The sequence below is a fragment of the Mirounga leonina genome, unplaced genomic scaffold, assembly GCF_011800145.1.
Source record: "Mirounga leonina isolate KUSES-001 unplaced genomic scaffold, KU_Mleo_1.0 Mir_94, whole genome shotgun sequence".
NCBI classification, from domain to species: domain Eukaryota; kingdom Metazoa; phylum Chordata; class Mammalia; order Carnivora; family Phocidae; genus Mirounga; species Mirounga leonina.
The window spans coordinates 57,961,943-57,977,672 of record NW_023270855.1 but is presented as its reverse complement, the minus strand read 5'-3'; the positions used below and the strand labels follow the sequence as shown (position 1 = coordinate 57,977,672).

General features: G+C 62.5%; 1 protein-coding gene across 3 annotated transcripts; it reads right to left on the bottom strand.

Moving 5' to 3' along the window:
• Positions 1-696: 696 nt before the first annotated feature.
• MBD3 (methyl-CpG binding domain protein 3) lies at positions 697-11,856 on the bottom strand. 3 transcript variants are annotated; one of them, XM_034996469.1, is made up of 7 exons: positions 11,649-11,856; positions 6,907-7,066; positions 5,441-5,578; positions 4,602-4,692; positions 4,037-4,214; positions 2,288-2,485; positions 697-2,130 (listed from the first exon to the last, which is right to left on the bottom strand). In XM_034996469.1, exons 1-6 carry the CDS (start codon positions 11,756-11,758, stop codon positions 2,293-2,295), a joined length of 870 nt encoding a protein of 289 aa, XP_034852360.1. In that variant the 5' UTR covers positions 11,759-11,856; the 3' UTR covers positions 697-2,130; positions 2,288-2,292. The 3 variants fall into 3 exon arrangements, with proteins under 3 accessions (XP_034852360.1, XP_034852361.1, XP_034852359.1); XM_034996470.1 differs by having other exon boundaries at positions 11,745-11,834; XM_034996468.1 differs by lacking the exon at positions 11,649-11,856 and adding an exon at positions 7,470-11,130.
• Between the last annotated feature and the right edge of the window lie 3,874 nt (positions 11,857-15,730).

The following is a 15,730-nucleotide window of genomic DNA, read 5'->3' as shown; positions in this document are numbered from 1 at the left end:
GGCCCTACTGTGGGGCTGGGACGCTGGACCCTGTCCTAGCTTCTGAGGTCCCGAGATTCACGGCCCCTCAGGGCCTCTGTGGGCCTGGAGTCGGGGAGACCCAAGTTCTCAGCCAGGCTGGACCTCTCCAGCTGGCGGCCCCAGGCAAGTTGCTACCCTGAGCCTGTTTCCCCTCTGGGAGCTGGGCCCCCTCCAGGAGGGCGGCGCTCACTGCAGGGTAGAGCCCAAGCCTGTGGAGCGACCGTGTGGCAGGGGCGTGGAGTAGAGGGGGCCCCAGGCAGGGCAGGTGGTGGCCGGGCGCCAGGGACAGTAGGGGCGCTGTCATGCGGGCCCCCTTCCCAATCATCTCGCCAGTGCTGGCCCCGGGGGGGCTCCCCGCCTGAGCTCCTGGCACAGGACCCCCACAATGCACAGCTGGGACGGAGCGCACGTGGGGGCCTCCAGTCCGGGCAGCAGGGGGCCCTGGGGGCTCCACATCTTCTGGAAACCTTGGCCAAACCGGCTCTTTCACTACAGGTGCTGGGAGCTGAACCCCACCCTCCCTGGGAAAGGCCAGTCGGTCCCCTGGGTCCCCTTCCATCACCCAGCCCACGCTAAGGTGACAAGCAGGACACTAGGCCGCAAAGGCCCGGGCGGGGGTCCATCTCCCCTGGACACAAAGGCTCTGGGTCTTCAGAATTAAGGCAACGCTCCAAACCACACTCACCGAGATGGCTTTATTCAACGGTCGCCCACGGGACAGGGTGCCTCCCGGGCCCCGCAGTCCCTTCCGCTGGGCAGGGCTCCGGGCACCTGGACCTCAGGCCCACACAGGGGCCAGCCCCACACGGAGCTCCCTCAGCGGCTGCGGCCTCCGTGAAGGGCAGGACGACGTGTGGCCTCAGCGGAGAGGCCTCCCCGAGGCCTGTGGTGGCCCGGCCCCCCCAGCACGCCGGCCACGCGCACTCAGACGGCTTTCGTGGGTGGTTCTGGGGGATTTGTGCTTTGACTGGAAGGACGCTGCCAACGTGTCCGGCCGGGCCAGCGAGCGTCCTCGGACGAGCGGGTGGCTCCCGCCATCGCCCCCACCCTGTGCATCAGCCGGAGTGACAGCCACACAGGCAGCGACCCAGGTCTTTCCCGACGGTCTCCGGCTGCGGGCCAGGGCCGAGCGGGGACAGGAGGGCGCCCCTCACCCAAGGCACTCAGGCCAGGATGGGGCAGGGATGAAGGACCACGATTCCGACGCCCCTGCGCCCAGAGCTCCCCAGAGGCCGGGTGCTTGGAAACGCCGGGCCACAGAACGCACCCCAAGATGGGACCTCGGAGGAGCCGCGGCCCAGGACCAGCTCTGGCCCCGGGCGCTGGGCGTCCCCGTCCCCGCTACACGGGGCGGGGAAGGGAGGCCGGCCGACGGCCCAGCTGCCTTGGAGCCCCGGCCCGGTGAGTCGGCCGTGAGCAGTTCGCCGTCGCCGGTGGCTGGCTGACCCTCAGGCCGGGTCGGCCGCGCTGTGGACAGGGAGGTTTCCCAACACAAAGGCGAGAGTTCGCATCCACGTGCAGCAAACACAAAGGCTAAGCAGTTATGTGGACGTCCAGCCTCGTTTGTGTCACGGATTTATTGAAGGACAACGTCTGGGTTGTGCCGTCTGCCTCCAGATGAGCTCCGAGCCGTGGCGGCTTCGCCCGCTGGTGGGCACCCCCTCCTTGGAGGGCTGACGTGCGGACCCCGGAACGGTGTCCCTCACACGCGGGGATCGGGAGGTGGGACTGTTCCAAAAACTGTTTCTCCAGCCCCTTGGGGACCCTCGCAGGCCGCCTGGTGGCAGCCGTCCTGTGTGATGCGGCCGTGGGGACGAGGCCGGCCCCGAGTCCAGGTGGAGTGACAGTGCCGAGGGGGGCCTCCTGCAGGCGGGCCCGGGGCCGGCGGACACTTCCGGACCCAGGCCCTTCAGAGAAGAGCCAACGTGGGGGGCCCGTCAGGCAGGGGCTGCCCTCCAGCCGTGCCCCCGTGGGCCCAGGGGAGGGGACACGCCTGGGAGGGCCTAGGAGGGGCCGCCATCGTCCTGGGCCGGGCCACAGAGCGTGGTCCGAGCGTGGAGAAGGCGGAGTCTGCAGGAGGCTCCCTGCGGGCAGGGCTCCACAGGGCCTCTGGAAAGACAGGGAGAGGGCGCCATCAGCGCCCTGACTGGGAGCTGCCCTCCGGGGGACCAGCACAGCTGCCGCCCTGCACAGGGCACAGCCCTCGTCCCCATGGTCACCGTCTAAGCACCAGCTGTGGCCTGGGACCCACCCGGCCAGCCAGCACCTGCTTTAGATGTGCTCCATCTCCTGGTCCTGGTCAGGCTCGTCCTCGTCCTCATCCTCGTCCTCGTCCTCGTCGGCGCCGGGCTTGTCCAGCGGCGCCTCGCCGTCCCGGGCCAGCTCCTCTACGTGGGCCAGCATGTCGGCCATCAGCGCCTCCTCCAGCCGCTTGCGCACCTGCTGCACCAGCTCCTCCTGCTTCCTGGGGACGCACGGGCTACGCTGGCCGGGAGGGAGCGTCCTCCGCCCTCGCCCCTCATCCCGGGTGCAGAATGGCCCGCGCACAGCAAGCTGGCCTCTGGCTCAGCTTCTGGGCCCTGCACTCCACCTCCGCTGGGGCGACACTGAGGTGGGGGCCCCCGCTCCCCTCCGCTGGCGCCCCTCCCGGCGCCCCCTGCAGGCACCGCCGCGTCAGTTAGCACCTGCTGGGGCCCAGCACACGCGCACACCTGACTCCCTTTCCTGTCGCTTGAGCACGGTTTGCAAAGAAAGTGGACAACGGTGCTCGGTCACCGCGGCTAGCCAGGGTGAGTCTCCTGGTGGGTGAGGGGATTTTGCTGGAGAATGCTAGACGGAGAACGGCTTTCTCGGGTCTTTTGCCTTCTGTTACAGCCGTCCAGAAAGCCGCCGGCCTTCCCTCCCTGAGGCTGAGACCCTCACCAGAACGGGAACACGAACCAGCACTGTCTGTCGCCAGGCGTGGCAAACGTCGGCCCCATCTTCTGGCAGCCACCCCCCCACCCAGACCAAATCTACCACCTAACCCCATGACACGAGGTTCTCCTTTCTGTGGCTTTTCCTGTTCCTAGAAGTTCTGCTTGGCTTTAAAAACCCGCTAGTCTTTCCAGAGGGTTGTGTCTTCTTATACTCCCAACTCCCCGGAGATGAGATCCTCTGCGGGCCTGTGGGCGATTCCGTGTCTTCCGCGTGCAGGGCACGGGGCTCTCTCCTGTACCCGCACGGTTTCCAAGCCCCAGGCCCAACACAGGAAGCCCGCCCACCTACGACCCCACCTGTCAGCCAGTCCTGGCCACGGCTGCTGTGTTTCCAGCCCCTTCTCCGAGCGGGGTCCACAGAAAGTCCCCTAACTCATTCTGACCTCAGCTGTGCGTGGACGCTTCAGTCGAGAGAACACAGGCTCCCCTTGTCCAGAGCTCCTAGATGTTTCTTGTCCTGCTACCAGCTTCAGCTATCTCCGCACCAGGATGCCTTCCCAGAGGACTCCAGCTCGGGGATGCCTCCTGCCCCGACCCTCCTGCACCTGCTCCCTGGCTCAGCTGGGAAACCCTTCCGGGGCCCACCGGCCACAGGGTCCAGCCTAAACTCGGGCTGGCCTTCGGGGCCTCTGGCACGTCTGGCGCCACCCCGCCCGTCCCATGCCACTCTCTGGAGCCCCCCGGCCAGGCACCTGCCAGGCCTCGTGTGCCCGAGGATGGGCAGGCCACACTGTGAGCCTGTGCGCGTAGGTGAAGAGCCACTTTCTCTTCCCGAGAACGTTCCTACAGAGCTAGGACGCTTCCCACCCCCTCCGCAGGCCGCCCCGGCCCTGGCCTGCTCTGAACCAAGACTCGCGGGAAAGCTCCTGCTGATGCTTTTCAAACCCGCCCTTGCTGTGGCTGCGTCCGCTTCGAGCCCCCGCGCCCCAGAGAGTGTCAGCAGTGAAGCGGGACTGTGGGGAGACAGGAGCGCTCACATCCGGCAGGGGGCGCGCCGGCCACAGGCACCGGTGGGGGGGTGGTGTGCAGGGCAGTACCTGATGTCCTCATCGGTCACCATGAAGGCCTTGCAGAGGGGCTGGGCCGTGTTGAGCCACACCCCGGGGTTCTTCTCCACGGCGGCCGAGAGCTGCCCGGTGATGGGCATGGTGCTGGTGTGCAGGGCACTGGCGATGGCCGACAGCAGGGTCTCATCCGTGCAGCCAGGCCCCACGCCTACCAGGGACAGGAGGGTGGTCACCACTGGGCACCTGAGGCCTCCCCCCGAGCCTCGGGTCTCGTTCCCACCTCCCCGCTACAGGCGCTCAGGCCGTGCCCGTCCGTCACAGTGTGGTGGCCTTTCCGCGGCGTGGGAGCAAAACCACACACAGGCCAGTCTTTGCAGGGCCCCCGACACAGCTCGGGAGCCGCAACACAGGTGGGTGGCCTCCAGGATTGGGGGACCAGGGCCCTGGGTCCAGGCTGCACGGGGGGAGCCCTGTCCTTCCTCCCAGCCCAGCAGGAGCGCAGCGCTCGGCCCAGGGCGCGCTATTTACGGTCCTTCACCGCACTGCAGAGACCGCTGGCTTCCTTGTGCCTGGTCCCCCTCTATCCCGGGCCTACCTTGCAGGCCTTTGGGCAGGTCCATGGTCTTCACGAGCTCCTCGGCGATGTCAAAGGCATTGAGGCCACTCAGCTTCTTCTCCCAGAAAAGCTGCCACCAGACACACAGACATGAGGCTGATGGACGTGCCCCCACGACAGGCAGCCCTGGCCAGTCCCGACGACAGCTGGGGCCCATCCACACGCGGGACAGCAGTCTCAGCACGACCTCTGACCCCCACGTGCCAGAGCTACCCGCCTGGGACGAGGGTGCAGTAGGACCCGTGGCATTTCCCGCCAGGTCTGTCCTCCCAGGCCAGAGAACCCCCTCCCCCCCGGGACCTCAGCCTTGCCGTCAGTGCTCATGGTCTATGGTCCCCAAAACATGGCACAACCCGGGGGAGGCGAAGCTCCCTTCACGCTGAAACTTCAGTACAGAAGTCCACCGTCCAGCAGGGCTGAGCTGCGAGGCCCCCAGAGGCCCCACCGTGGCCCGGCACCAGGGCAGGCCCTGCAGGTGCAAGGGGCTCGCACCCACGGACAGCACCACGGGACTCTGGGGATAGCGTGCAGAGAGGCACGTCCTAAGCATGGGGGCAGATGCACAGGTCTGAGCGGTTACTTAGATGGCGACGACCCCGATGCCACCGAGGGGGCTGGAAATGACACGGGGCCTCCCTGGGAGCGGCCCCACAGCCTCCAGCTCTGGCCAGTGCCTGCATGCCAGCTATCTCCCGGGCATTTGCAAACACGCTCAAAAGCACAGAGAGCTCTTGGCTCTTGAGAGGCAGGTCACAAGGCAGCACTCTATGCCCACCACGACCTCGCCTGGGGATGTGTGTGGGGCGCGCGGGGCTCACCTGCCGAGGCTGCTCCACGGCCTTCTGGGGGTCACTCTTCACCTTGTTGCTGGGGTGGTTGGTGATCTTGGTCACTGGCTGCTTGAAGATGGATGCCGTCTGCCTGACGGGGAGGGCCGTGTTCAGGTCGGGCTTGCCCTGCAGACACACACAAGCTGGTACCGCAGCCCCAGGGTCCTCAGCGGGCTCTCCCCAGCAGCGGAGGAAACCCCTCCCCGTGGACTTTGGGGAATAGAGCCCGTGTCCCTCGGTCACCAGCCTACGCCGAGGCACCCCCAGGGCTGGAGGCGACGGCAAGCCCAGGCCCTATTTGCTGTCCACGGTGGGGCCATGGTGGGGCTCTGCTGGGGCTGTCCCGCAGCCAGGACCAGAGCCCCCCCCCAGTCAGAGACTGGTGGACACAGTGTCACCGGGCCCCCATGGGCGGCCCATCAGCTGTTGCAGACGGGCTGCCTTCCAGGCCCCTGCAGCGATGCCCGCACTGCCAGGTTTGGGGAGAGTGACAGGCACACCGGGGACAGCCGGGGAGCGCAGGCCTGCGGCCTCTCCCAGGGACTGAGCGAAGATGCTTTCTTTCCTTTCTTTTGCTTTTCTGTAGCTCCCAAATTTCCCCCAACAAATACTTATGACTTTAATACCACGGCAAATAAACTGAATTGTGGAAACTTCTCTCCACCCAAAAGCAGGGTTTGTTTTTTTTTTTAATTTTTTAAAAGATTTTTTTACATTTTTATTTATTTTTTAAGATTTTATCTATTTATTTGACAGAAAGAGACAGAAAGAGGGAACACAAGCAGGGGAAGAGGAAGAGGGAGAAGCAGGCCTCCCGTGGAGCAGGGAGCCCGATATGGGGCTCAATCCCAGGACCCTGGGATCATGACCTGAGCCGAAGGCACACGCTTAACGACTGAGCCACCCAGGTACGCCAAGGTTTATTTTTTTTAAAGATTTTTTATTTAGGGGCGCCTGGGTGGCTCACTGGGTTGTGTGTCTGCCTTCGGCTCAGGTCATGATCTCAGGGTCCTGGGATTGAGCCCCGCATCGGGCTCCCTGCTCAGTGGGCAGCCTGCTTCTCCCTCTGTCTCCCCCCCACCCCGCTCATGCTTTCTCTCAAATAAATAAATAAAATCTGTTAAAAAAAAAGGTTTTTTTATATATTCATTTGAGAGAGAAAGAGCACGCGTGAGTGACAGCAGGAGGGAAGGTCAGAGGCAGGAGAAGCAGACTCCCTGCTGAGCCGGGAGCCTGACAGGGGGCTCGATCCCAGGACCTGGAGATCATGACCTGAGCTGAAACCAACAGTTGAACACTCAACCTACTGAGCCACCCAGGTGCCCCTTAATTTTTGGACTTTTTTAAAGTAACCTGTATGCCCAACACGGGCCTTGAACTCATGACGCCAAGATCGAGGATCACATGCTCCACCGACGGAGCCGGCCAGGCGCCCCCAGAGGCCTGGAGCTTACCTTGACCTGGTTGGACGAGTCATAGCGGACCCTCTGCCGGCTCTTGTTCATCTTGCTCATCAGCATCTTGCCCGTCCGGAAGTCAAAGGTGCTCAGGTCCATGGAACCCCCCAGATACCGTGCCAGCTGGGGTTTGCTCCGGAACTTCTTCCCACTGGGGCTGTGGACAGAGAGGGGTCAGCGGCGGGCAGGGTGTGCTGGGCCAACCCTTGCCCTCTCCCCAGTGCCGCCTCCCGACTGGAGCCCCCAGCAGACCCCAATGCTGAGAGCAGGGATCAACATCCTGATGCAGAAGGCTGGGGCCCAGCTCCGGGAGCCTGGCTGACATTTCAGAAACACAGTAAGGCTGTGTTCTCAAGAAAGGATTCCAGGATAACAGGTATTTGAGGGACAACCCCTAACAGTCTCCTCGTGGGGACCGTGTTGGGGACTAGGGTATCGTAGCTGGGGGGGCGGATGGTGAAACCTCGTTAAGATTCAGGGCCAGGACCCCAAATAGCTGCTCAGGTGTGACCTGTTGGGAAATCCAAAACCAGGTGTTCTGAGGCCTAGAGGCCACCCACCTCTCTAGGAGACTAACGATGCCGACCCACAGGGAGACTGCACGACAAATGAGTAGCACAGGCCCAGGAACGCCAACTGCTGCAGCCACTCTGGACTGATCAGCAACCCCACAGTCCCATCTACCCGAGAGAACGAACGTGTTCATGCAAAACGACACCCCGGTGTTCAGAGCAGCGGGACTCATCGAGGGCAAGAGGAGAAAAGAGCCCAAGTGTCCACCGGTGGGGGGACAGATACACACAGCGTGTCCCTCACGCACGCGTCACTCGGCCATCAGGTGGTGAGCAAACACGTGGAAACGTCCCGCGGCCGCGAACAGGAGCGAGGCGCCCACACGCGTGGCCCCGGGGACGGACCCTGAGCCCACGGCGCTCAGGGGGGGACCCAGACACGGAAGGCCACACAGGGTGTGAGTCCACGTGGGTGACACATCCGGAACAGGCTCATCCGTGGACGGGAAGGGGGCTCGTGGGGGCCAGGACGGGAGGGGTGGGGAGTGACGCTAAGAGAGACGGGGCTTCTTTTTGGGTTGACGGAATGTTGTAAAGTTGGCCCTGGTGAAGGTTGCACGACTCTGTGATACACTAAACTCACTTGCACATTTCTAGTGGCTAAACTGTGCGGTATGTGGACGGCACCTCCATCAAGCTGTTAGAAAAAGCACTTGTGTGGGGCCCAACAGGCCCGGGGCCTCTCCAAACACGTCACTGCTACCGACTCAACAAGCAGTCGCTCTCAGTAACAGCTCATCAGTCTGAGATTGAAAAGTGCTTGATTTTGTTGATCTCCCCTGAAAAATCTCTAGGATGAGCTTCTAATTCAGCAACTGCATGTCTGCCCCCCAAGCCCCTCTAGGGACCACGGAGGGCAGCATGGAAGCTGGGACAGCCAGAAGGAAACCCCCTCCCCTCCAACGTCAGGACCCACATGGCGGCCAGCTGCACTCCCCTCTAGAATCCCCACCAGGACCTCTGGACAAGCAGGGCCATGGCTGGAAGCCAGGCGATTCCCCTGGGCCTGGCTCTGTCTGCTAGGACCAGGAGCCCAGCACACAGAGCCCCTGATTCTTGCCTTCAGGATGATGCACTTTTCCATCATGCTGTGCTGGCTCATGCGCACACTGAGCCTACATGCCCAGGACAGCAGGAAGGAACTGGGGTCGGATATGGCCACAGAGGAAGGAGAGGACCCCATGAAACTCGCCAGCCTTTCTCTGCCTCCAGTCCCCCCCGCCAAGCTACATAACAGCAAATAGACAAAGAGCACAGGTAAGTGGCTGGGGGTAGAAGGCACTGATGATTACGGGTCTGGGGCTCTTTTGGGGTGAGGGAAATGTGGAGGATTCGCCTGTCTGTGAATATGCTAGAAACTATTCCATTGTACACTTCAAATGGGTGAACTGTACGTATATGAACCGTAATCCCAATAAAGCTGTTAAAAAAAGAAAAAGAAAAAGAAGGTGCAATAGTAGATCCCAGGGGCTGGGGGAGAGATTGAGGGGTGATGCTGATGAACAAAGGGCTCCTTTTGGGGTGATGGAATGTTCTGGAACTAGACAGATGTGATGGCTGCACAACTTTGTGAATGTACTAAAAAACTACTCAAGACTACACGTTTCTGACAGAATGTGGACTATATCTCAACTTTCAAGAAAAGGTTCTGCAGATCAGCATCGACACAGGAAAATGTCCCTGATGGTTTATTGAAAACAGCAACCCTGGATTTATATAAAAGTGCACTGTGGCCTTTCTGGGAGTAGGGCCTAAGCTGGAGGGCACAAACCAGGAGCTAGAGGCGCGGGGACGGAGGGCTGCGGCTGGCCCATCAAGCAGCTTGTGGCGTGAGGAGCCGCCACCCAGCCTTGATCCCCAGGCCAGGAGATGGATGCAGGACTGAGCGCAGCCTGGCTTCCCGTCTGTAGAAAGGGCTGCTGTGAGGGTCGCCAGGACCAGTGAGCGGGCACCGATGAGAGTGAGGCCCAAAACCCGTGACGCCCCAACAGCAAGCAAGGTACAACCTCAGACGGCTGCCCCAAGGAAGGGGGCTGCTCCGCTAAGCCCCTCCTGCTTTTCCTGAGTACATTTCTACCTCTAAAATGAGATCTTCTGGAGAAATCCTCCCTACTCTATACCCCTCCAAAGAATTATCCCCGAGATCAGGGTACTAACTTCCCGCACATCCTCAACCTCCTGCCTGGACAAAAAATGTCACAGTGAGATTATTTTCACAAAGAAAATACATGGCTGCAGGCTGATGTGTCAGCCCCCAGGTAACAATTTGTGGGGTGACAATCTTGCAAAGAATACACTCCCTTCCTCCACTCTCTGGACAAGGAAATCGAGGCCCATGCGTTCCTAGGGACAAGGCTTGGACCCCACACCAGGTCTGCTGGACTCAAGGCCCTCGTGCCCTACCTTCCCTCTGCATTGAGAGAATTAGGAAAATCTATCCATGCTCCTGTCCAGCTGCCTGCTTCAGCAGGAGCTCCAGTAGGTGGAGAGGCCAGAGACCCACATTCCAGAAAACACCATGGATTCCAGATCACACCCCCCAAACCTCCCACCCACTGGGAGGGAAGGTGACACCCCCCTGCCTGAAGTCGGTCATCCAGGTCAAAGACTTGGGAATGGTACAGGACCCTCCCGCCACTTCCTCCCCTCAGGCCGCCTCTCAGTGGTCATGGGAACCCTACAATTTATCTGTCCAGCCCGTTTGGAACTTTTCCCCATTGCCAGACCCCCATGCTCAGGTCCAGGGCCTCAGAGGAAGACCCCATTTGGCTGAGGCCCTATGAGGCCCACACGGAGGTGGGGACGGGGTGGAGCAATGTTCTCAAGGTGCTCCAGCCCTGCTGACCTTGGCTCAGCCTCCCGGGGCCTCTGCACAGGATGCCCGCTGCCCGGACAGCCCCTCCCAGCTCCACCGCCCGGCTCCGCTCAGTGCTACCTCGTCAGGGAGGCCCTCCCTGAGCTGCGCCAGCCTCAGTCCAGCACCCCACCACTGGCCCTCACAGATGCCCCCGCTTCTGAGCGGATCTCCTCTCCTGCAACTATGGGAACCTCGGGGAGCCAGCTGGTGCTGCCGCCCAGGAGAGGAAGGCCCGGGTCTGACTCCGAGCCCCACGGTCAGCAGGTGCTGCGGAGTCGTTAACAAGGGAGCCGGGGAGACCTGCTTCGGATTTTAGATCTAAGAGCAAAGACGGACACACAGGCATGCTTGGAATGAAAGGAAGGACCCCCGGGACAGAACTACAACAGCTGGCGAGGGAGCGGCATCGGAGTCCCGGGGAGATGCTGCAGGTACACCTCCTCAGTGCCCGACCTCACACGGTCCCAGCCGCCAGCCCTTCCCAGCCCAGCCCCCTCGCTCCTTCCCCAGTGGGGCCGGCGAAGGCCCGGGAGGGACCCAAGGGCTGGGCGCACGGAACGGCACTCCCACCCGCCTCGGCCTCACGCGGGCAGCTGTGGGCCCGCGCGCAACCGCACGAGCCCGGCCCGCACTCAACACGTGGCGGGTATCCCGCTTATTCCGCCCAGCGAGCGGCGGGCGCCCCAGGATCCTGGAGCGAGGGGGAGGGAGCCATCAGAGCTGGCTCCGGAACAAAAGCATCTTCCGGCAGTCGGAAAGCAAACAGCAGGTGGCCGGCCGCCCGGGGTGGGCCGCCGGCCGCCCCTGATTCTTCGTTCCACCGGCCAGGAGCCTGGGGAAGGGGGCTCACGGTCCCGCGCGGCCCCTCCCCGCGGCCGGAGGCGCCGCGGCCCAGCGCAGCGCGCTCTCCGGAGGGGCGGCCCCCCGCCCCCGAGCGCCCCCGAGCGCCCCCGCCTCGGGCTGCGCGCGCGCCCAGCCGCTCCAAGGGACAGCCCAGCCCCCACCCCCGCCTCCCAGCGGCGTCTGGCCCGCGCCCGGCGTCCCTCGCCCCGCCGGCCGGCCCGCCGCGGCCACGGAACAAAGGCCACCGCCCGCCCGCGCCGCCCCGCGCCCCACGCGGCCGCGGGGGAGGGGAGGGGGAGGGGCACGCACGCGCACTGGCCCGGGGCCGCCGCGCGCCGGCACGCACGCACGCACGCACGACGCACGCGCGGGGCCCAGGCCGCAACCCGGGTCGGGGCGCCCAGGCCGCCGCAGAGGCCGCTGGGAGGCGCCCGTTGGGGCCCTGCCCGGCCGGCACGTTCATTCACCTATAGTAAAAGACATCCCTGTGGCCGGCCGACAGCCCCGACCTTCTGGGCACTTCTTCCCTCTCCCAGCCCTGCGGGAGCGCCGGGCACTCCCACCTCTTCCGCTCCATCGCGCCCGGCTCCTCGGCCCGCCGCCGCCGCCGCCGCCGCCCGGACCCCCGCTCGCCGCCGCCGCCTCAGCTGCCTCCGCCGCCGCCGCCGCCGCCACTTGCCGCGGCTGTTCCGGCCCGCGGGCCCCCGCCCTCCGCCCCCAGCCGGGCACGCGCCGGCTTTGCCGCCCTCTCGGCCCCCTCCCCGCGCTCGCCAGCCCCCGCTCGGGGGGCCCGCTCCGCCCACCCGCCCGCGCGCGCGGGGCCCCGTGCTGCGCAGGCGCCGCGCGGGCCCCTCCCTGTGGGCGCCGGCCCCGCCCCGCGGCGGCGGCCCCAATCAGCGGGCGGCTAGGGGGCGGGGCTGGTGCCGTGCGTGGCTCGCCTGTCGGCCCGCCCCGCGCCTGCGCCCCGGGCTCCGCGAGCGGCGAGCTGCCGGACCGCCTCGTGGTCCGCTCCCGCGCTGTGCGGCCGGGCTTCTGCCTCCCGTCCGGTGCCGCCAGGTCCGCGCTCGAATCGGGTTACCCGCCCAGTGCCGGGCCTCCGTCCATCACGCCGCCTCCCGCCCCCCCCCCCCCCGGTCTCCCCGCCCCCCCGCGTTGTAGTTGCCCCCCCCCCCGCCCCCCCCCCCCCCCCCCCCCCCCCTGGGAATCGGGAAATCCCCCCCCCCCCCCCCCGCCCCGCTCCACCGTCGTCCAGCCGCCTTATGTTCCCGGCGTCCGGGGCCTTCCTAAGAAACGTCTCGCCCCATTTTGACGCCTCTCCCCGGCAGAGAAACCAGCTGGCTTCCCCTCTTGGTCCCTCCCCTCGCCGGCCCAGGGCAGGTGCTCAAGAAAAGATGACCGAGTGGCTGGAGCTGCGGACGGTGCCAGGAGACTGAGGAGCATGGGGGTCGGGGGCAGGCTCCGCCGAGGGAAGCAGAGGGGTGGTCCCCACACATGGGTCTCCCCTGCAGGGGTCTTCACAGGCCCTGGGCGGGCAACCCAAGAGCACCGCGTGGAGCGCAGGTGTCACTTGTTTTAATTGCTTCAGGTGACGTGCAACTTCTGACAATGTCCCTCCTGCTGTCTCAGAGACAAAGGACACAGTGGGCAGGCGGGCACCCTGAACGGTCACCATACGAAGCTGGTTTGGGGCACCAGATTCCTGTCTGGAGGGTTCAGGCTAGAACCCAGGGCTTCATGACCCTGCCCTTTGTGCAGGGAAATGCTGGTAACTACCGGGCTTGTCTTTTTCCGGCTTGTATGATTTTATTTAACTTAAAAACTATAGTTACAAAGATACGTTTATTGCTGTCAGTGAAACCACGTGAGGATGTAAAGGAAAAAGTATTAACCTTCTGTGTCAGAGGTCCTGGGGAGGACCAAGCTCCTGCTTTCAAGTCTTTGGGTGTATACCCCAAGTGCAATTGCTGGGTCACATGGTAATTCTGTTTAATTTTTTTTTTAAAGATTTCATTTATTTATTTGAGAGTGAGCAAGAGAGAGAGCATGAGCAGGGGGAGTGGCAGAGGAAGAAGCAGGCGCCCCACTGAGCAGGGAGCCCGATGTAGGGCTCCATCCCAGGACCCCAGGATCATGATCTGAGCCGAAGGCAGACGCTTCACTGACGGAGCCACCCAGGCGCCCTCTATGTTTCATTTTTAGAAGAACCGCCTACTGTTTTCCGCAGCGCCTGCCCCGCTTCACATTCCCGCCAGTGGTGCATGAGGAGGAGGTCCGGCCTTCTGACACCAGCCGCAGCTCCAGGCACTCGTTCAGTCATCTTTTTTGAGCACCTGCCCTGGGCCGGTGAGGGGAGGGACTCAGAGGGGAAGCCAGCTGGTCTCGCTGGCGGGGAGACGAAGAGGTTGGGGGAGGGCTCCGGTTTTGCCACATCTTTGCCAACATTTGTTATTTCCTGGTTTTTGATAGTACCACATTGGTGGATGTATGGTGTTGGGTCGTAAGATTTGACCTTAAGAGGGCGCCTGGGTGGCTCAGTCGTTAAGGGTCTGCCTTTGGCTCAGGTCATGATCCCAGGGTCCTGGAATCGAGTCCCGCATTGGGCTCCCTGCCCCTTGGGGAGCCTGCTTCTCCCTCTGCCTCCCTCTCTCTTTCTGTCTCTCATGAATAAATAAATAAAATCTTAAAAAAAAAAAAGATTTGACCTTAAGAACCACCATCGAAAATGCACCCTAAAAAAAAAAAAAAAAGAAAATGCATCCTAGGTGCCCCCTCACCATTCTCAGGCATTCAGCCTGCCAGCCCCCACTTGCTTCTCAGGGCATTTGACCCCCCTCAGGCCCAGGCTGCCTCCATAGCAGCAAGCCTGTGGGCACTGCCTGGCCCGAGCCCCTGGGATGGTCCCCTGAGGGGCTTGTCCAGGTGGACATGCCCGGCGGGGGGGGGGGGGGGGGGCCAGCAGAGATGAGAGGCTGGGAGTCCTGGAAGGGGGATGGGCAGTCATGCTCCCCTCCTGGTTTGTTGGCACTTAGGACCTCCCTTTCCTGGCCTAGCTGCCTCGGGCCCCAAGCAGACACCCTCTCCTACCCATCTACACAAGGTAAGAAATAGAAACAAAATCAAGTGATGTGAGGAGCCACTTTCAGTGGCAGGGTCTCCCCCCCTCAGTACTGTGGACCTTGGGGCTGGGTGATTGGGGGCATCCTGGGCACTGTGGGGGACTGAGCAGCATCCCTCACTGTGCCCACTCTAGGCCAGCACTCCCCCCGTCTTGACAACCACAGATGTCCCCAGCCAACAGTCCCCGAGTTAATGAGGCAAGCATGGCACTCAACTGGGGCACAAAATTTACAGGATACCTCACTCATCAAGATGAATGGCATTTAATGTAATATTGTAACAATTTAAAATGAATGCAAAAGATCCATGATAGACAAAATGTCAAATTTTATTTTTTGGGGGGCGCCTGAGTGGCTCATTTAGCGTCTGCCTTTGGCTCAGGTCGTGATCCTGGGGTCCTGGGATGGAGCCCCGCATCGGGCTCCCTGCTCAGTGGGGAGCCTGCTTCTCCCTCTGCTGCTCCCCCCGCTTGTTCTCTGTGTCAAAGAAATAAACTCCTTATAATAATGCACATTTTTTAAAACGTGTATTTTTTTAAGATTTATTTGTTAGGAGAAACAGGTTTCTTTCCACTTCAGGCCACATGGCTCCACACAGCCCCGGGGGCTGCCCCAGGTTGGAAACTGTTAAGCCGTGTGGAAGTGGAGGATCCTTCCCGAAGTGCCGTGGCCCCAGGAAAGATGCCTTCGGTGTGCAGAGATGGGTGTCACAAATGCCACCGCTTGTGTTCAGGACAGGGATCTGTTCCGAATGGGTGTCTTCCGCGCCTCAGTTCTGTGCTGAAGCCCTACTCCCTAGCGCGGCTGGAACCTCAGGATGGAAGGAGGTGAGGTGAGGTCAGGCGGGCGGGGCCCATCCTGACAGGATCAGTGTCCGGGGACACCTGCCAGCACTCGCCCTGCTCCTCCCTCCGCAGGTGTGCTGGGGGCGGGGAGACCTGGTGAAGACACAGCCAGCAGGCAGGATGCAGAACTCACCAGAAGCAACCCTGTCAGAACCTTGATCTCAACCCCCAGCCTCCAGAACGGAGAAGCTTCAGTTCTGTTGTGTAAGCCCCCCGTCTGTGCGGTGTCCTTATGGCTAACACAACAGCTGCTTCCAAAAATATGCTTATACACACACAGTTTCTAGAATTTTCCAGAACTGGGCAGGGGCCAGGGGGAGGAAACTTGTGTGCCATAGATCCTTGTGTACCTGCTCATTTTTGTATCCTTCGTGTGATGGTTTCACTTTTCAAAACAGAGCCAAGTTCTCGTCCCCTTGAGTGTGGGCTGGATGCGGGGATGTGTTTTCTAACAGAATGTGGAGAAAGTGATGGTGCAAGACTTCTGGGGGAAGGTCATAAGACATGTGGCTTCCACCCGCAAAGACGCAAGGCGGCTCCAGCAGCCCCACGGAGAGGCCCACGCGGTGGGGAGCCGAGGCCTCCCTC